The sequence below is a fragment of the Triturus cristatus genome, chromosome 8 (assembly GCF_964204655.1).
Source record: "Triturus cristatus chromosome 8, aTriCri1.1, whole genome shotgun sequence".
Classification (NCBI taxonomy): domain Eukaryota; kingdom Metazoa; phylum Chordata; class Amphibia; order Caudata; family Salamandridae; genus Triturus; species Triturus cristatus.
Window position 1 is genome coordinate 1,119,664,206 of NC_140591.1, and position 18,806 is coordinate 1,119,683,011.

Sequence of the window (18,806 nt, forward strand, 5' to 3'; positions counted from 1 at the left end):
CTGTGGCCCTGGCCATGAAGAGCTTAGCTTCATGATCTTTTATGGCCTTAGGGTGCATGCTGAGACAAAAAGAGCAGGCTCAGGAGTATAGGTCTCACACCAGGCACCAAAATCAAACTGTGTGGGGGTTTGTAATGGACATCTGTCCCTCAAAATTCCTACAGGGTTTGGACTTTGATTTCTTGGGAGGGGACATAGTGCTGCAATTTGTATTTTAGATTTAGTAAGAGGAAACTCTTCAAAGAGAGCAAAGCTCAGGGCCCAAGTCAAAGGTGCAGACAAAAGGGAACTGTGTCAGTGCCGGTGCTGTATCGCCTCAAGCATGCAGACTGATGTCACTTCCGGCACGAACTGTGACCCCATCACCCTCTATCAGTGACATGAGAGTTTTGTAGTTTTTTAGATCCAGTCTGACACATTGGATTGTTCTGCAGGTGATAAATCTTCAGGTAGAAGTATGAATTAGAAAAGCGTTATCGGAGGTAAGTAATTTTTCTTCTGATGGATACTTCTAACTGCAGATTTCTCACCTCGGTGAAATGGCTCAGAACAGGAGATTGATCAAAATACCACTCTCACAGATTTGGCTATCTTGGTAGTAGTACTTTGTGAATGTATGGACTGACGCCAATGTAGCAGCCTGTGATAGGTGTCCAATACTGGCACACTGTCAGTGACATGCTGGCAGCCTCAGTCCTGGTGCAATGAGAACAGAAACTCTCCAGGGGTTATTTCTTATCCAGCCCAAAGCAGATCTTTATAAATAAGGTAATTCATCCAGAGATAGTCCTCTTCTGTACTTCTTTCCCCTTCTTTGCCCAACAGAAGTCCACAAAGAGCTCATTTTCCATCCAATGGTCCCTGGTACAATTAATGTAAAAGTTAAGGTGCCTCTTGGGGCCAAAGTAATGGAGTCATTCCTCCTCTTTAGAGGGGTGAGGAGAGGTGAGGAAAGCCCGTAATGTGATAGAGTGTCCTATATGGAAGAGCGTGACAACCTTCGGAAGACCAGCAGCTTTTGTCTGAAGAACAAACGTTGAGGTGTGGCCGCTTGTCCATGAACTTTGGGTGATTAAAACTATTAATGATCAAATACGCATAATTGCGTGATGGGGATAGGAAGGAAATGTTTCTTTCCTCCTATCTTGTTAAACTATGATCATGACAAGAGTGACAAATTGATAAGGTTTTTCTATTAGTTTTTCCTATTTTTTGTCTCACTTATATAGGTACAACCAGTAAAATTTGAACAAAGAAAATGAAAGGATAACTGGTTTGATATCACTACACTTTACACTTTTTGCTTTTTTCCACTGGCAGCAGCAATCCTTTTTAGTTCCTGAAGAAAGCCTCAATACCTTCTGGATTAATTTGGCTGAAACATGTAGACCTCATTGTCGAATACCAAGCAGTTTAAATCCATACTGCTTTTGCACTGTCTTTTAACCCTGTCAGTAGGAGCAAGCCATTAAATATATCTGTTTGTCCCTTACTAGTCAGTTTTAACTTCACTACCTCACTTGTTATACTTATTTTGCACTGTGTCCTCACCACTCCTCTTCCAGCATCTCTGATCTGTGGGATTTAGTATATCCTCTTTAGGGTATGCTCACCTAAAACATCCCTGAACTCCTTCTTAGAGAAGAAGTTGTAGCCCTTACTGGGACTAGGTTTTGCCACTAAGAGAAGATACCCAGATGATGAAGCATGCCACCTCTGGTGGGTGAGGGTATTCGTCCTGAAAGGGATTTCTCCCACAAGGGAATTGTGTGAGACTATAGTCTGTCATTTCATGCATTTAGGTTTGTAAGTTCAGACCCAAGGATTTGTTTGTGCTATAACTGTGTTGTTTAGGGGATGTTTTTCCTTGCAGGTCTTTAAATACTCTCCCTTGGACCCTCCGCCCATTTCTTGTGTTATATAGTACTGGTGTTGTCATCATTGCAAGAAAATGCCTCTTTTTGCAAGAGCATCCCCAATGTTTTGGACTGATCCCTCTAGTTATTCGACTATGAGAGTACACTGAGGCCTTCTAAAAAGGCCACAGTGCCACTGCTCCGACCGTTAAAAGTGTAATGTTTGATTGGCTTTTACCCAATTGGCATAACTTACCATACTTATCATTCCCTGGTATATGGCGCCAGGGGTTCCCAGGGCCTAAAAGTAACTTGCCCCTCATGACTGCAGCACTTACTGTGCCACCCTGAGTGTGACAAAATATAACATGGCTCCCAGCCTGCTACTGGAGACTGGTAGTGCAGTTTTAAACTGCTAACTCAACTTTGCCATTTAAAGTAATGGCAACGCCGAGACCTCCCTTTTTAATGTATACAAGGCACTCCACAGCAGGTCGATCGAGGCCTAAGGCAGGGTGCTACATATTAAGAAGTAGGACATATACTTTCATATGTCTTGACAGTAAAACCCCCAAATTATCGTTTTTACTGTGAAAAGGCTATCAGCCCCATTGGTGAGTATGGGGTTACACACTGACAACTTAGCTGTGCTAACTCCTGAATGGAACTACTAAAGTTGGTACATCAAGGTATCAAAATAATCCCTACATTAAACCTGACCTGATGCTCAATTCGGATTTAATGTAACTTTTAGGAATAAGGCATCTTTAGAAAGTTGCCAATCTGTTGGCAACATTTTACAGCACTATTCACAGAGGTGTGAACGACTCACAGGAAAGGAAACAATAGAGGCCTGACATTTGAAGAGATGTCACCTCTACTTGACAGGAAGCCACACAGGGTGTGAGCCCAAAACGAGCTTCAAAGGGGAAGCTGCCTTGAGAGGGGATGCTCTTTTGTTCTGGTAGACAGGTTGGCGAAGGAGACAAAGAGGGGAAAACAGCTGCCAAACCTGTTTTCCAGTGGGAGTGTAGCCCTCAGGTAGCAACACCTCTAGGGAGGCTATCAGGCACCACATACCAAGACAGGGTTCCTGACATCTTGGGAGTGGGCAGAATGTTGCACTCTAGGATAGCAACATGCCACAATTCACAATATATGGAAGCCAATTGGCTACCGACCACTGCATCCTGAGGGCAATTTCTGGACATACATATGGCACCCCTGACACCCAGACCTCAGATCACTTCTGCACTGGAGAAAGGACAGAAGGACTGCCCTGATGTTCCCTGTACCTGGCAAGAGAGGCTTCACCAACTGCTGGACTGCACATACTGCTCCTTGTGCTAGCAAAGAGAAGACTGTGCCTGGCTCATGGAAATGTTGCCCTTGAGCACTAGACAGAAGTAGTGAACTCCAACAGTCAGTTGGCTGACTTCCTGTTATAGCTATAGGGTCACAAAAGCTTAAGTAGCCCACCTTGGTAAATCAGTATCCACAATTGCTTGATCGCCAACGTGCAAGCCTGGGAAACTGGTTGCTGATGCTCAAAAGTTGCACCCGAATCCACTAGACTTGGAGAGTAATTGGAGTGTATTGTGGTCGCCCAAGAAGTACACAAGCCTCAATGAAAGGGAGCCGCTGGCTTTGCTGTGACGGTGACCACAGATGAGTAGAACAGTGGCAACTGGACTTTTGCTGTACCAACCAGGACGTCAAGGGACATCAACCCCTGTGGCCAAAGTCTCCCCACCAAGACTGTGAACAGAGGAGTAGCCCCAGTAAGCCCCCACCAACAGTATTACATCCTCAGCATCCTTGCAGAATCTTCAGCATCCTGTATTCCTTGCAACTAGACCACACAATTGAAGTCTATAGCGGTTCGACCACAGAGCCTGGAACTGGACTGGAGACTGCTTTGATGACAAGGTAGCTGTCCTGCACCTACTTACTGGGCCCACTGACCTGCTCACAGCCGGAGTTGGTCACCCAAGTGGGCCAGAGTACTCAAACACAACTTTTCAAAAGTTTTAGAAAGTTTCCAAAGTTTCTGCTGTAGTTGCCAATGCTGGTTTGTATTTTAAGTGAAAAGCTGTGATTTATGTTTTACTTACAAATCTATCTTTCTGGAATTTTGTGGTGAATTTTATTCATTTTTATGTCTAATGATTCCTAAAAATAAGATCTATTTTTCTTTTTATGGTTTTGGATTTCTTTCGTGTTTTGTGACTTTCTTACTTTGATGTTTTGGCACTTCCAAATGCCTTCCCCAGTAAGTAAGTAAAATCTTAATTGTATGATCACCTAAAATCTTTTACAAAAGCAATAGCATAAAAGGTCACTGAATATTTATATAGTTTCTTTTAATTCTTTTTATTGATTTTAACATATATTGCATAGAAATGTTACAGTGCAGTGCAGTGAATGACCAGCACAAGAGAAAGCACCAAACAAATAGTAGATTGTTATTACAAAGTAAATTAATGAGTACAAAACATCCATGTTACAAAGAGTGGCAAGCATACACATTTAGTATTACAACTCTATGGAGTCACAACTGCCCCATGTTTGTCCTCTATATCCCATACCACATATAAGTGTATCATGCCAGCGTGGAGGTGTTGTCATTGTCCCGTGTTTCACACGGGTAAGAGTGACATGGTTTCTATATATCTAGGGGCTGCGCAGAAGTTGGATGTAACTGTGCATAGGTGTCACTGTTAGTATTACAATATGTCATCCTGCGCAGCCATGAGTGTACTGTGGGGCTTTGTGTACAACCCCAATTTATGGCCACTTCTCGTTTGGCAATAAGCAATGTAATGGCGACGAATCGCAGTTTAGACTTGGGGAGGTCGTGAGTATACCCAAGCAACGCCAAAAATGGTGAAGGCGCAAGCGCCATTTCTATCTTTCGGGAAAGTTCCCCAAATATTGCCGTCCAATACCCCTTGATTTTGGTGCATGTCAATGTGACATGCGCAAATTCTGCATCTGGGGAATGGCACCGCACACAGGAGTGTGACCGGGATGGATCTATCTTATGTAGTGCACTGGGTGTCTTATAGGAACGCTATAGGAATTTAGAGTGTAGTAACTTATGACGATGATTAGAGGAGACCCGGTGTATTTGTGTACAGCACCTACCTCACTGTGCATCCGTAATAGGATGTCCAAGGTCTAGTTCCCAGGCCGCTCGCACACCAATGTCCCGCGATGACAGCAGGGATACCGCAGCCCTATACAATCTGGCCACATGGTGCGTGCCGGCTCCCGCTTTAATAATACCAGTCAACAGTGGAAACTCGGACGGGTTCTAAGGGATAACTGAACACTTGAGCGTGCAGCGCTCTCTGCAATCTTTGCAGGACAAAATGGTCCATCACAGTGTCCCCACGAAAGCGGGAGACCTCAGTGTGGGAAAAGACGTGCCCTTGAGGGAAGAAGTCTCCGAACGTTACCAAATGGAACCTGGCTATGGTACGTTTAACAAGAGTCTCTTGTAGAATAGGAACCCAGCCATTGCCTGCAAGCGGGAGTTCCGGCGAGTATAGTACGCGTGCTCCTGTTTTTTTCAACAGTTTGTGCCATGCCCAGCTAGTTGTAGAGTGTGTTTGGATATCCCGTGGATCACGCGGGAACCCAACTGGGAGCAGGGTGTTGAGGGGCGCAGGGAGTGCCAAATCGTCCTCCAACCTGCAGTAGGGAATGCTCCTATTGGAGTGGTACCAGTGCCTGGCAAAACTTGCTTGCGCAACCAGATAGTAGACTTGAAAATGCGGTGCCCCCAACCCACCTCTCTCATAGGGTAATGTCAATGTGTCCCAACACACACAGGGTTGTTTACCACCCCAGACCAGTCTTATCATCAAAGTTCTAATTGCTGTGAAAAAGCTATTATAGAGCGGAATGGGAATATTTTGAAACAAATATAAAAATTGAGGGAGGACTAATATTTTGATGATGGCTATTCTTCCCTCCATAGACAGGGGCAGTGTAAGCCACCGCTCTATGTTTTGTCCCAGTCTTTCCATTATTGGACCATAATTTAACTGAAGAATACGATCTTTCTCCCTGTGTATGTTGATCCCTAGGTACTTGACGGATTCCTCACATCACTTCAATGGGAACTCAACCAATTCAGCACAGGGCGCCTCTGTCAGTCGGAACACCTCTGATTTCTCCCAATTAATACACAGGCCAGATAAGGTGCCGTAACGCGTCACCTCATGCAGAAGCGGCGCCATGTTATCATCCGGATGCCTTTCACATAATATGATATCATCCGCATATAGTGTGAGGAGGAGCCGCCCTGTGTTAAACTGTAGGCCTCTCCTGCAAATGACACATCAGTAGGTCTAGTACTAATACGAACAACAACGGGAAAAGCGGACACCCCTGCCGCATGCCCCTTGTCAGCTGGAAACCTGTAGTCAATGTGCCATTTAGACGTATGTGGGCCGTGGGCTGAGCGTACAATAATTTAATAACCGCCAAGAACCGATCTGGCATTCCCAAGCGGCCCAGCACCGAGTATAGGAAATGCCACTCAAGCGAATCAAAAGCTTTTTCAGCATCGAGTGGGACAGCGGCGGCTGGGACTGCTGGTGATATTCTGTTTATGGTGGCGAACAGCGTACGGAGATTGAGCGCCATGAACTTGTGGGGGATGAACCCAGACTGGGCATGCAAGATCAGCATTTCTAAAATAAGGGCTAGCCGAGTTGCCAGTATTTTAGTTAAGATCTTGTTATCGAAATTTAAAAGCGACATTGGTCTATATGAACCAAAAAGCAGCGGATCTTTACCGGGTTTCGGCAGTAGGATTATGACCGCCGCTCTGAGGGTGGGTGGGAGCCTACCGGCCTCTACTGCTTCCTGATACACATCAATAATATATGGAGCAAGGATATCTTTGTACTTCTTATAGAGGAATCCCGAGAACCCATCCAACCCAGGCGCCTTATTGCCATCCAGTGCATTGATGGCTTTAATAACATCCTCGACCGAGAATGGCTCCGCCAGGAATTCCTGGTGTGCTGTTTCCATCCAGACCATGGAGACCTTGTCTAAATATTCACTATATGCCGATGGGTGCCCTGGAGCTCTGCCCCTGTACAATTCCTTGTAGTAAGTGAGCTTTTCATTAAAGATTCCCACATTGCCAGTTATACATGACCCTTCGTTTCCCAGCAGCTCAGAGATGTATGTCGGCCTACAGGCCTGCTGCATTAGCCTAGCAAGGCTCCTTCCCGGCCGTTCCCCTTCCTCATAGGCCTGGCGGTCGCATATTTTCCAAAATAATGGGCCTCGCGGTCAGCTGCTTCCCAAAACTCATCTAGGAGGGCAACGCGGCGTAGCAAACTGGAAGAACTCAGGGGTTGCGCAGCCTGTCGATCGAGATTTGTCAGCTATGCTTCTATGCGTGCAATAGTGTACCTCAAATCCCGGAGCACCCCTGCACTTTTAGATATGCACACTCCCCTGGCGTAGGCCTTAAACGCCTCCCAGAGTGTGGCCTTGAATGTCACTGTGCCCTCGTTCAATGTGAAATATTCTCTGATCGCTGCGCTTAGCTTAGATACGAATACAGGGCCCGATTCACAGAACTAACTTAAGAAAAAATCCTAAACTTACTACTTTTGGTATTCACAGAAGTTAGGATTTTGTCTTAAGTTTCTCTTAAGACAAACTTAAGACAAACTTAAGACAGACTTAAGACAGACTTAAGACAGACTTAAGACAAACTTAAGACAGACTTAAGACAGACTTAAGACAGTCTTAAGTTAGGATTTTGTCTTAAGTTTGTCTTAAGTTTGTCTTAAGTTTGTCTTAAGTCTGTCTTAAGTCTGTCTTAAGTCTGTCTTAAGTCTGTCTTAAGTCTGTCTTAAGTTTGTCTTAAGTTTGTCTTAAGTCTGTCTTAAGTTTGTCTTAAGTCAAACTTAGGACAAAATCCTAACTTCTGTGAATACCATAAGTAGTAAGTTTAGGATTTTGTCTTAAGTTAGTTCTGTGAATTGGGCCCACAGTTTCTCTCAGGGCCATATCAGGGAACCTCCATGGACGCTCCACCCCCCCAGCGTGCGGGATTCGCAGTTGTAGTACCACAGGTGAATGGTCCGATAGTGTGCGCAGTAAATATGCCACATCACTAATCCAGAGTGTAGCCCCAGATGAGTGGCACAGTAGTCCAACCGGGTCCATGTATTGTGTGGTGCAGAGTAGTGCGTGTATTCACCCTGATCAGGTTTTTGATGCCTCCAAGCATCAACCAGACCCTGGCTTTCAAGCATATCTAATAACACCCTTCTGGACTTCGGCTTAGTGTCTGCAGTTGTCGCTGTGCTGGCGCGGGTAGAATTAAGTAGCAAATTAAAATCTCCTTCAAAACAAATTTGGTCTGCCCCCATGCGTTCAATATGTGTATATATAGAGTTGAAAAAGTCAGGATCGTCAACGTTTGGTGCATAGATGTTGACCAACAATATAGAATGCTCCAACAGACATCCCTTTAGCAACAAGTAACGCCCCTCTGGGTCACGATAAACCTCTAATTCACTGAAGGGTACATCCTTATGAATTAATACTGCCACTCCCCTCGTATATGTGCTGTATCCAGCAAAGTACCTATGCACCCCCCAGTTACCTGCCGGAGGCGTTTTCCCAGAGGGTGCCGAGTGAGTTTCCTGTAGGAAGGCAATGTCCATCTGATGACACTGCATATAGTTGGTTACTAGCTTACATTTGCAGACATTATTGAGGTCCCTAGCAATCCACATCATGAGGACCACATTTGCTTCAGATTGTACCCTGTTTTCCATGTGTTAAATCTTGAAAGTAATTTTTCTGTGCAACAAAGCTACCCGATCTGCACTGCATTAGACTATTCCATTTAAACCATATTGTCATGTGTAGTTTGAAAACCCAACATCCTCCCTTCCCACCACCCATCCCCCATACCCAACTGAGGGGGAAGAACCTGACCCACATTGCAAAAGTCTAAATGCGACTTAACAAAAAACCATGATCCATATTCTAACATGACAAAAATGTGCATCCGCACTTAGGGGGTGGCAATGCCACGCCGCTCCCACTATATGTGGCGCATAAGCGTCATGAAATATGTAAAGAGTCCTGTCTCGGGGGTGGGGTGCCAACTGCCCCTCATATTTATTGAGCCGTGAACTAGGCCAACTAATGTGACTAACACCACACCCAGGCTTATCTGACTATTAATGAGTAATTTGCTACCCTAACTAGCCGTAAACAGATCTGCACTGGCAACTGAGTCCAGAATGTTCTGTTCTAGAGGTGAGGGGGTACTGCGCTGCCACCCAGACTTAGAGTAGGACTAACAAAATTCCTGGGCCTCATGAGGGGAGTCAAATATTCTAGAATGGTCGTTTATGTCTACCTTCAGCCACGCAGGATAGAGCATGCCATAACGCAGCCCCAGTTTCCGGAGGTTTGCCTTCACCCCTCCATACTTTCACCTTACCTTCTGAACCATGGCGGTGAAGTCGAGGTATAGAGAAATGGACAATCCTTGCCAGTCCAATTTGCCCTTCTCATGAGCCATTCTGAGGGCTGTGTCACTGTCCCTGAAGATGAGCAAATGGTCTCGGAGGACCCCCCGGACCAAGAATCCGGTGCGCATGCTCCACTACAAAGGTAGTGGTGAAGGATTTAATTCCAAACAAGTCAGTAAGTAGTGTTTCCACGAATCGGTCCAGCCGCCCTGTGTTCGTGGACTCAGGCACACCCATTATGCGTATATTATTCTGCCACCCTCATGCCTCCAAGTCCTCGTTCTTACTTGCCACCATTTTAAGAATGTTCTCCATACGCTCCATCTTTTTGGCTGTCTGGGTGGTACCATCTTCCAGGTCTGAGATTCTGCCCTCAGCTGTAATTAGGCAGGCTTCATGCTTATCAAGCCGAGTCCCCATGGCGTCCAACCTCCTGTCCAAGGCGTCAAATTGGGTATCCAGCACCCTGAAACCCTGCCTGAGTTCCGTCAGCACCGTGTCCGATCCGTCAGCGCCAGGCACCGGCACGACAGCTGCCTCGGCCATGCTTTCTCGCTGGGCCGTCGAGCTAGTTGGTGTTGGTTTAAAAGGGAGGGTGCTCTGCTTGGGGTTCATCCGGCCCATACCACAGGCCCGGGGCACAGTTTGATGAGCCGCGTAGATCTCCCCACGTCTCTGTGACTACAAATCTACTGGGCAGGCCACCAAGGCCTGTCACAATCTGAGCTTCACCGCCTCATTTTGATACAGTGTAGGGGTATTCACTGGCTTCAGTTGCCACGTAGTGCAGTGCAATGCGGCAGAGGTCCTGTAGTGTGGCTGCTGGGGTGGGACCGAGGGCGGGAGCCTGTGTCTGTGCCCAGTAGCGGCCGGCCCGATGGCCGGTCCCCAGGCTCGCCCACAACCCCTGCCACAGCAAGGCCTCCAGGGGGTGCCTGCGAGACTAGCAAAGTCCAAGGCTCACTTGTTCCAGTTACCCCCCCTCAGCCACTCCTTACCCCACTTCTTGATGGTGCCATCCAGTTCACTAGGAGCATGGCCAGCATTCTTTAAATTGAGGCCCCAGCTTCATTCATGGCCGAAGGCCACATCAATGACTTTCCTCGGGGCCGATCCGCAGCAAGCCGGAGCCCCAAATCTTGCTCCGATCACCTTCGCGCCACCTCACATGCCTGTGCTGAGGCAGATGTTCTCGTTCAGAGCCCCAGGGTGGGACAATCAGCCGTGGTTCGTGGCAGAGCTTCAAGCAAGCGCAGCCATGTCAGTCGGTGGCTTGGCCACGCCCCCGGTCACTGAATATATACAAAAAATATATATACAAAGACAATATAAATTATGCCATACAATGACGCTGTATGAAAGTTTGTGGTGTTGCGGCATTTATTGCCAAGCAGGGTAAACCCAAGATGTGGGGTCAACTGTGATTTATATAGCGAGTACGGGGTGAGACGACACTATGCAAGGCCAGAGCTGTAGAGTGCGCGGGCATGCAATATTGTATTGTGCAAGCATGCATGGGGTTAAGTTTTGCGTGGGCATGTGTCAAGATTAGTACGACATTTGTGGCAGAGAGAAAATGATACTCCGCCCAGGTCAATAAGAGTCTGATATTAGAACCATTGAATGCATGCTATATAAGGTGTGGGTCTGTATGGCGCATGAAAGTGCGAAGGGCCTGTAGGAGAGTAGGGTCTGCAATCCTATGATCACCCAGATTTTTTGCTTTTGCTTCATTGGTTTATGACTTTCCCCGGCTGTGGGCCTGCCAATCAGACCCACAGCCTAGCTGTTCTCCCTCGAAATTAAACACATGTACATTAGGTGCATCCACCAATTGGAACTGGGCCGCCTTGTCAGTCCCTGTCTCAGCATACCACAGGTATCCAGGGCATCGGTGTACCCAGGGCCTACCAGGGGCTGCAGCATGTATTATGCCACCCCTGGAATGGCCGCCCAAATCGGACACAACTGGCTGCACGACAGCTGGGGCAACGTGGTGTAATCACCCGTTGCTGTAGGTGTAGTATTCCTACACCTAACCCTAAAATGGACACATGGATTCCTATCAGTCACTCCTATGGCAGGCCTTATCAATCCTGAAGGCAGAGTGCAGGGAATCATGTGGGACGGTGCTCTGGCGCGAGCTGAGCCCGTCGACGGCTTGCGGAACCAAGTCCTAATAGCCGTTCCATAGTGACGCGGGCCAACTACTTTTAAATGCATTATAATCCTCGCGGTTATTTGCTAACTTTGGCATCGCATCACCTACACATGTCGAGTAAGGTGTCATACGAATTGGAATACGAACCCCTCGCCAGTTCTGGCGACGAGGTTAGCATTCCCCCCTTTTAGAGGGGCACGACATGGAAGTAACCTTGAACCCCGGTTAAAATTGACTCAAGCCTCAGCATCACAAAATGGATGCTGCCACCAGACACAAGTCTGACCTCCTGCTGCTGGGAGACCTTCCAGCGAGGGGAGCTTGGACAAAGGGTTTCCTGTTGAGGGCGGTGTTAGCACCATCCCAGACAGGGTTTGTGTATCCCAGGTAGGCAGGGCTGAAAGGAAGGTGATTGCCAGTGGCACCCCGGTGCTCACTGTGCATAGCCCGGCTCAAACCAGTTTCGGGGGCACACCAGCCCCTGAGCTGGGGCGAAGCCGGACAAAGGATAGGGGTGTAACCACCCCCCTCCTGGCTCCACCCATAGGTAGAACCTAGTCACGGGCCAGCCCCTTTTTCTTAGAATAAAGGTAGGAGCGAGTCCCCTTCCCAAATGGGATAATTCTGAATCTTGAACTACTTTCCACGAAAGGAACTCTTGACTATTTCTGAAGACTCTCCCTTGTGGCTAAGGAGTAGCCACCCTGCACCAGCAGGCACCACCTAAGCGCTTGCGGTTTGCTGTAAGTCTCTCCCACGGATCAAGACTGCCCAGCTCGACGAGACCCGAGTTCCCTGCCATCTCTGACCTTTTACCTACCTCATCAGCCCAGCTGAGAGTCGTAGGTGTGACGAGACCTGCGGGACCGGCCATCTTCAGAACCTGCACGACGCTTATCTAGCACGCCCACCGAGGGACCCTCGAGTGAGTGCACCTAGGGTTTGAGAAGCCCTAACCCTGAGCAGCTCCAGCACCGAAGTCTGCCTCCCCAGCATCCCCGAGATCTGCGTGGGGGCCCTTCCGCTCCTTGCTGTTCACCGCGTTGTTCGACCACTTGCCGACCGGCTTGTGGCCCTCTGCACGACGCACCACGTTTGTTTCATCACTAGTCTGGTTGCTCCAGACTGGCTCTTGCTCCCCTTCAACAGAGGAGTACCACGGACCCTCCTGGTCCACTCCAGACGCCATCTTGACTCCACCGCGTGGGCTTGCCACTGCCACGATCCGCTGCCCCATTCCTGGGCCCAGCATCATCGACAGCAGACACCTGCGTGGGACAGCTCGCCCTCCATCCTGGTCGCCGCCGCGCCTCCTGGTCCGAGGAACAGCTGAGTCCGACGTCATCCACTCACCTGGTCGAGGTGACTTCAGCCGGTACCCTCCTGGTGCCCACACGATCGCTGGCTAGCGGTTGAGAACTGAGTCCCCTCTGCTTTCAGGTTTCCTTCATCACCGATCCAGGTTTGGATCTCGCTGAACATCGACACTGGTCGCCTGCCAGCAACTCTTCTTTCAGGCTTCTGAGACTACAACGAGGACTTCCGACATCTTGCCGAACCTTCCACAGCCGCAGCCTCTGGGCTAGGTAACTCGAGCATTTCGGTGCTCCATCGCAGGTTCGCTTTACAAGTGTCCAGTTCCTTTTTCGTTTAGTCCCACTGATCGGATCACTCCGGAATCAGTAACTTTAGACTTTCTAACTTCTCCCCTTCCACTTACAGTGTAATGGTTTCGTGCCCTCGGGCATTTGTGTAAATTGTGCAACCAGAAGTATTTTCCTAAGAGTTTTGTATTGTGCTTAGCTCCCCGACTCATAAAGAGCCAGGGTAGTCTTGTTATAAATAAATATCCTTTATTTTCATAACAACTTGTGTGGTGTCCCTTCACTTGGTGTTCAAGGGGTATATGTGATGGTAAACAGCTGGCTTAACACGCCCTCTAGAGTTTAGCCTAAGACTGCTCGTATCCACGCTACTAGGATAGCTGGTCTATAAGGTTGACTTACAACCAATCATCAATAAGGGTTGTTTGGAATGATACACAGTGATCACTAGAATAGTGAGCACTACATATCAGGCCAACTTCTCACAGGGCCCCACCAGAAGATTATGCCAAAAATAAATAGAGTGCTAGATGGAAAATCAGAACCATGTGTGGACTCTAGAATAGTGCGTCCTTCATGCATGCCAGTGTGCATCTTAGAGATCAAAAATGTGCGGTGCCTGGGTGAGAGCATTATAGCCAGTTCGTATGGGATGTTCCTCCAAAAGGTGTTACTGTGGCGGTTAACAATCGGCGGCTTGTAAGTTGCGGACTTTTGTCTCCATTACTTGGGTTGTTCTTACCCATGTTCCTGTCGTTAAGCATGACTGCTCAAAGCCACAGCTATCCAGGGTTGAGCTAAGGTTTACCAAACATCTCCATAAGCGTAAAATTGTTGCGGTAGTGAATCGGAAGCAGAGTGCGGGTATAGGCGAGGTTGCAGCAATGTTGATGGAAGTTGCCTCAGGTGTGCTTCAGAATCTGACAGGATTATTATTGCTCCCCCTCTGGCGTTGGCGACATTGATGCTGCTGTTAACACTCAGGGTTGTGGTGTGAGCTGTGGTGCCGTAAATGTTATCGGCGTGGAGGTTGAAGCTGGTGCTAACCTTGGAATGAGGCGAAGGGGCACAGGCAGCATTGAGGACGGATTGACAGGTGCAGACCCATTGAGGCCACGTCAAATCCTTAGGGCCCGAAAGCGCGACAGAGTGATCCAATTGGGTACCAAAGAAATGGTCCATAGCATCCTTGAATTGCCTTATTTGTTGCGGTATCGCTACAGGGCCAGAGAAGTCGTGTTGAATAGGGAGGAGGGTTGGAATCAGTTTCTGGGTGGGAGGCATGAGGTACCCGGAGTGTCGCATGACTCTGAGTGGCAGGAAGTAGAGAAGTCGTATTTTGACTTTTTGTGCTTTTTCAACTTTTTGCACTTACCTGAAGAGCTCGATTTTGATGAGGAGCATTGACAAGATAAGCCTTTGGAGCAATAGCCCATCCGCTTGGTCGACTGGGACCAGGCCTTTTTAGATTTTCAGCGACGTTCCCCAACATACAAATTGACTTTGTGGTGTGGGGAAATTCACAAGGTGATAAGCAGTTAGAAGTAACCATCAGAAATTCTGTCTTTCTCTAATGACCTATAGGTGCCGAAAATAAATAAGATGTGATAAATATTTCCTTTTGTGTTGATCAATATTCTTTATTTTTAAAAAACAGAAAAAGGAAACTCTGTTCTTAATTTTACTTGTTTAAACTGCAGCTGTAATTATGCTATATGACTTTGGCTACTGCTCTGGCAACAGGCGCTATGACCTCACAACTCAACTGTAATAACTTGTTACAACTGAGCAGGTACATCATTTTGTTATTACCAGTGACTAGGGATATCACAGCTCGACTGCAATAAGGATATTAGAGACTGATTTTAATACAGCGATTACACACTATGGTGTAGTAATATGTACAACGTTTTTAGTCGAAATGATTAGGTTTGTCGCCTGCTGGTGTCTGGTCCCTCTACAAAAGCAATACAATAGCTCATGCTGTCATTCCTTACACCATTCCTATGCCCTGACTGCATTACCCTCAATGCTTATATCAACAAGCACAAGCCAATACCCTTCGTATTTGCTTGTGTTAGCAATCTGCTGCTCAGCGCTTCGACTGCATGCCACTGAAACCTAACAAGGAAAGTCCTGGATATTCTCTACCTAACAGAAACCTAGTACCCGGCCTGCCAATGCCTCCAGTGTATATTGATCGCCAAGATAACATCAGCTCGCTTCAGCAATCTTTATAAAAGTAAACCAGGCTGCCGAGGTTGTGGTCTTGCCTTAATTAATAGGTGTAAAAAATCACTGGGGTTTGCCCTAATCACCCTCCACTACCTGGGCTAAGAAGTATCACACTATACAAAAGAATGATGCGGAGGGATAGATACATACATTACAATACAATACAATTATTTATTATGATTTGGAACTCCAAAGAGTTCCACATAAAAATACATCTAAAAATCAACATTACACTCCATAAAAATAGACTGCGAAATACTAAATTCATCATAACATATCATATAAAAACACAAATGAACATATAAGTAGGAACCGTTCTATAAACTTTTTAGTGCCAAGAGGAGTGATCCATACATAGTAACCATAGGATATATCAAATTACCCTATTCAATGGTACGTCCTCCCGTCCTAATTACTTATGTAAATCAAAAGACACATACCACAGTTTATTCCTGGTCGGAACAATTATCATTTTCATTTAATTTTTCTTATTAACAGGTGATCATTTCCTACAACCATTACTAATTTCCCACTACCCATACTCCATGTAAGAATATTGCTTCAATGTTGTTTTTCCTATTCCTTTTCTCTTTTGTGTGCTGAGAATCAACCATCCGCGAGGAGTTTGCCCACACTATTACTCAACCCTTAATCTCCCATTCAACCTTATGATTCTAGGGACTTGCAAATCTTGGTCGACTAGGCCAGCTTATCTAGATCCAATCCTTCATGTACTAGGTGACAGCCCTTTGATTCTGAAAGCTTTTTCTTGACCAGCTCATGTGAGAGAACTTACCTTCAACTTTTTTGTTCACTACTAGCTATGAACTTGGTGACTGTGATCAAGCTATCGTTGCAGCTTGATCTGACCATTTCACAATTTCTTTCTTTATCCAGGCTTACCATGGTGCACAAGTGTAGCATTACCAGGAAACTACATCACTGCTAGGTCTTCGACAAATACACGCATCTATCTGACAGCACCATTCACTTCTAATTGTGACTGTATCCCAATTACCCCATTTGGAGCCATGGGCTGGTCTGACCTCTGCAGCATTTACATTGCAGCCCTGGAAATAGTCAGCTCACCCATGAAAAACAAATGCTCTCATATGAAAGGCATGCCTAAAGGATTCAGTCATGCAATCTGACAGTTTTTAAAACCAACACTCTTCTCCTAAATGATTCCAGTGCCTACCATACCTACAAAGATGCCCACCTCTCTCGTTATGGAGAAATGCCAATATATCCTGCTTTGAAAGACTCCAAAGGTCTAAAAAACAGCTCAAAATAATGAATAAACAATCAAGCCCAGCATCACCCCTGTCATCTGTGTAATCTTTTGCCAGCCTCAGTGAATAGTTTTTCACCTCCCTAAGAGAAAAGTAGCAATCACTTGCCTTGACATCATGTATTCTAGTCAGGCCCATACTATTCCCCCACTTTAAACTACCAGTGGTAAGGTATCACCTCTCAGCTTTCGTTCTTCAATCCGACAGGCTTTCCTTAAGCATTTATCCAGCTGAACTGCTCAAGGAGTTTGAACCCTCTTCTTCATCGGGCTATGCTGCCTCGTCAGCTCCACTCTCTTCTATGGATCTGTTTCACTATCCTTCAAAAATATCTCAGTCACTCCAATTCTGAAAAGAATTACTGATCAATTGACAGTCACTTACTCCCTATCCGGACAGAGCCTTGGAACGTAGTTACCTTCCAGCTCTCCTTGTTTAAGGACAAACCCTAAAGGCCACTTGTAAGACACTGCTTCAGTGAACAATTCCTTCATTCATGACAACAATAATGTTTGATGAATGTAGAGCCAATATCATAATTGCTCTGGACCTGTCATTGCATTTGACATCTTTGCCAACGTTTAAAGCCAGCAGCTGTCCCGGGCTCTGCTCTAGCCTCAGTCATTCGCTTCAACTCGAATGAAGCCAAGTCGATGTCCTACCCCTTATGAGATCAGTATCCTCACGCATTCCTTATTCACTCTTTCGGCATCACATCCTATTTATGCACCAGCGGTACCAAGATAATGACAGGCTGAACAAAGACCATGACTGTTTCCATCAGTGTTCTGATGTAAAGCATTACTGACCACCAGACTTTCCAACCAGAACCATAAGGCCTTGCTGTTTCCCAGAGTTCTCACAACATTGAATACAAATGTAAGATGTCAGCTGTTCATTCATTTATTGTGTCGAGGTATATTTAGGTCAATACTACCCTTTCTTTTACTCTGCAGGTTGAAAATAAAGATTTAAAGAACAGAATCTTGAACGATGCCGTCGCATACACAGAGAAGTTCAGTGCAGAGTGTCAGTCATTTTGTGAAGCACTGCTGGAAAAGGATCCCAAAAAGAGAATTGGCTTCAAAAATGGTAACTGCGATGAGCTGCGGGTCCATCCTTTTTACCGCGATATTAACTGGAGAAAGCTTGAAGCTGGTAGGTGTACAGTTCAATTTTGAACAAAGTCTACACTTAATATACCTATGCTGGCCCACACATGTGATGGAAGTTTTGTAATGTACTGTGAGTTTTCAGATTGGAATGATAATCGTTCAACAGGGTGCTCACAGGAGAAGGGACATTAAAATATACTGTAAACTTCTAACCAAAAAGACATGGTGGGCCTAACCTCCCCTTTAAAGGACCCTGACTCAGTCATTAAACTTGGAGCACACACAGCTGGAATCATTGTTTGCTATGCAGTTATCTCTTCTACCGCTGGGGGCGTTTGCACGTACCTGTTCCCCAATGAATGGCCGGCACCTGTTACAAAGAAGTGGTGGCCCAAGGTTTATTTGTCACTTAGGAGCATATCATCCAATGGAAGGTGGATATAATGGCTAAGTCTGCCCTGCCCTATCATCAAGCTATTGCCAAACGTTGCGCGATTATCCCTGGATTTCCAGCGACAATCGCACATTTGGCAGCTTGCGCTTGAAATTTTATCGCTTTGGAGATAAGCGTTGCTGATTGCACGCTATCTCCGCGATAAAATCCAGCGATAATTATCCTCGCGCTAAGCACGCTTAGCGATAATTATCACCGGCCCTTGCTGATATGCCCCTTAGTTTCCCTGACTTGTTGGGAAACCTCGAGCCAGCAGCACTGTTTCTGGTAGCTGTAACTCCATTTGTGGGCAGGTAACAGACTGACATGCATGCATTATACACTGTTAACATCTCTTGTGATAATGCCTTCACTCCTCAAGTTTAGCCTCAGCTCTGTGGATAGATGTGAATGTTCACAGTTAGCTGACAACAATCTAGTTCGTTCTACTGTAACAGTACAAGAATGAGTCATTAACTTGTATTATAAAACAAACCACAAATGATGATGTGCGTGAGCAGTACAACTGGAATGAATTATGGTTGTGTTGCTAAGACTAACTAGTGCATTTCTGTTTTTTA

General features: G+C 46.3%; 1 protein-coding gene across 1 annotated transcript in view; it reads left to right on the plus strand.

Moving 5' to 3' along the window:
* GRK1 (G protein-coupled receptor kinase 1) overlaps positions 1 to 18,806 on the plus strand; it is a 539,002-nt gene that overhangs the window by 425,149 nt on the left and 95,047 nt on the right. The window contains exon 6 of the mRNA XM_085620507.1: positions 17,634 to 17,835. Within this exon, the coding sequence (XP_085476633.1) occupies positions 17,634 to 17,835 (202 nt within the window). The remainder of the gene's footprint in view (positions 1 to 17,633; positions 17,836 to 18,806) is intronic.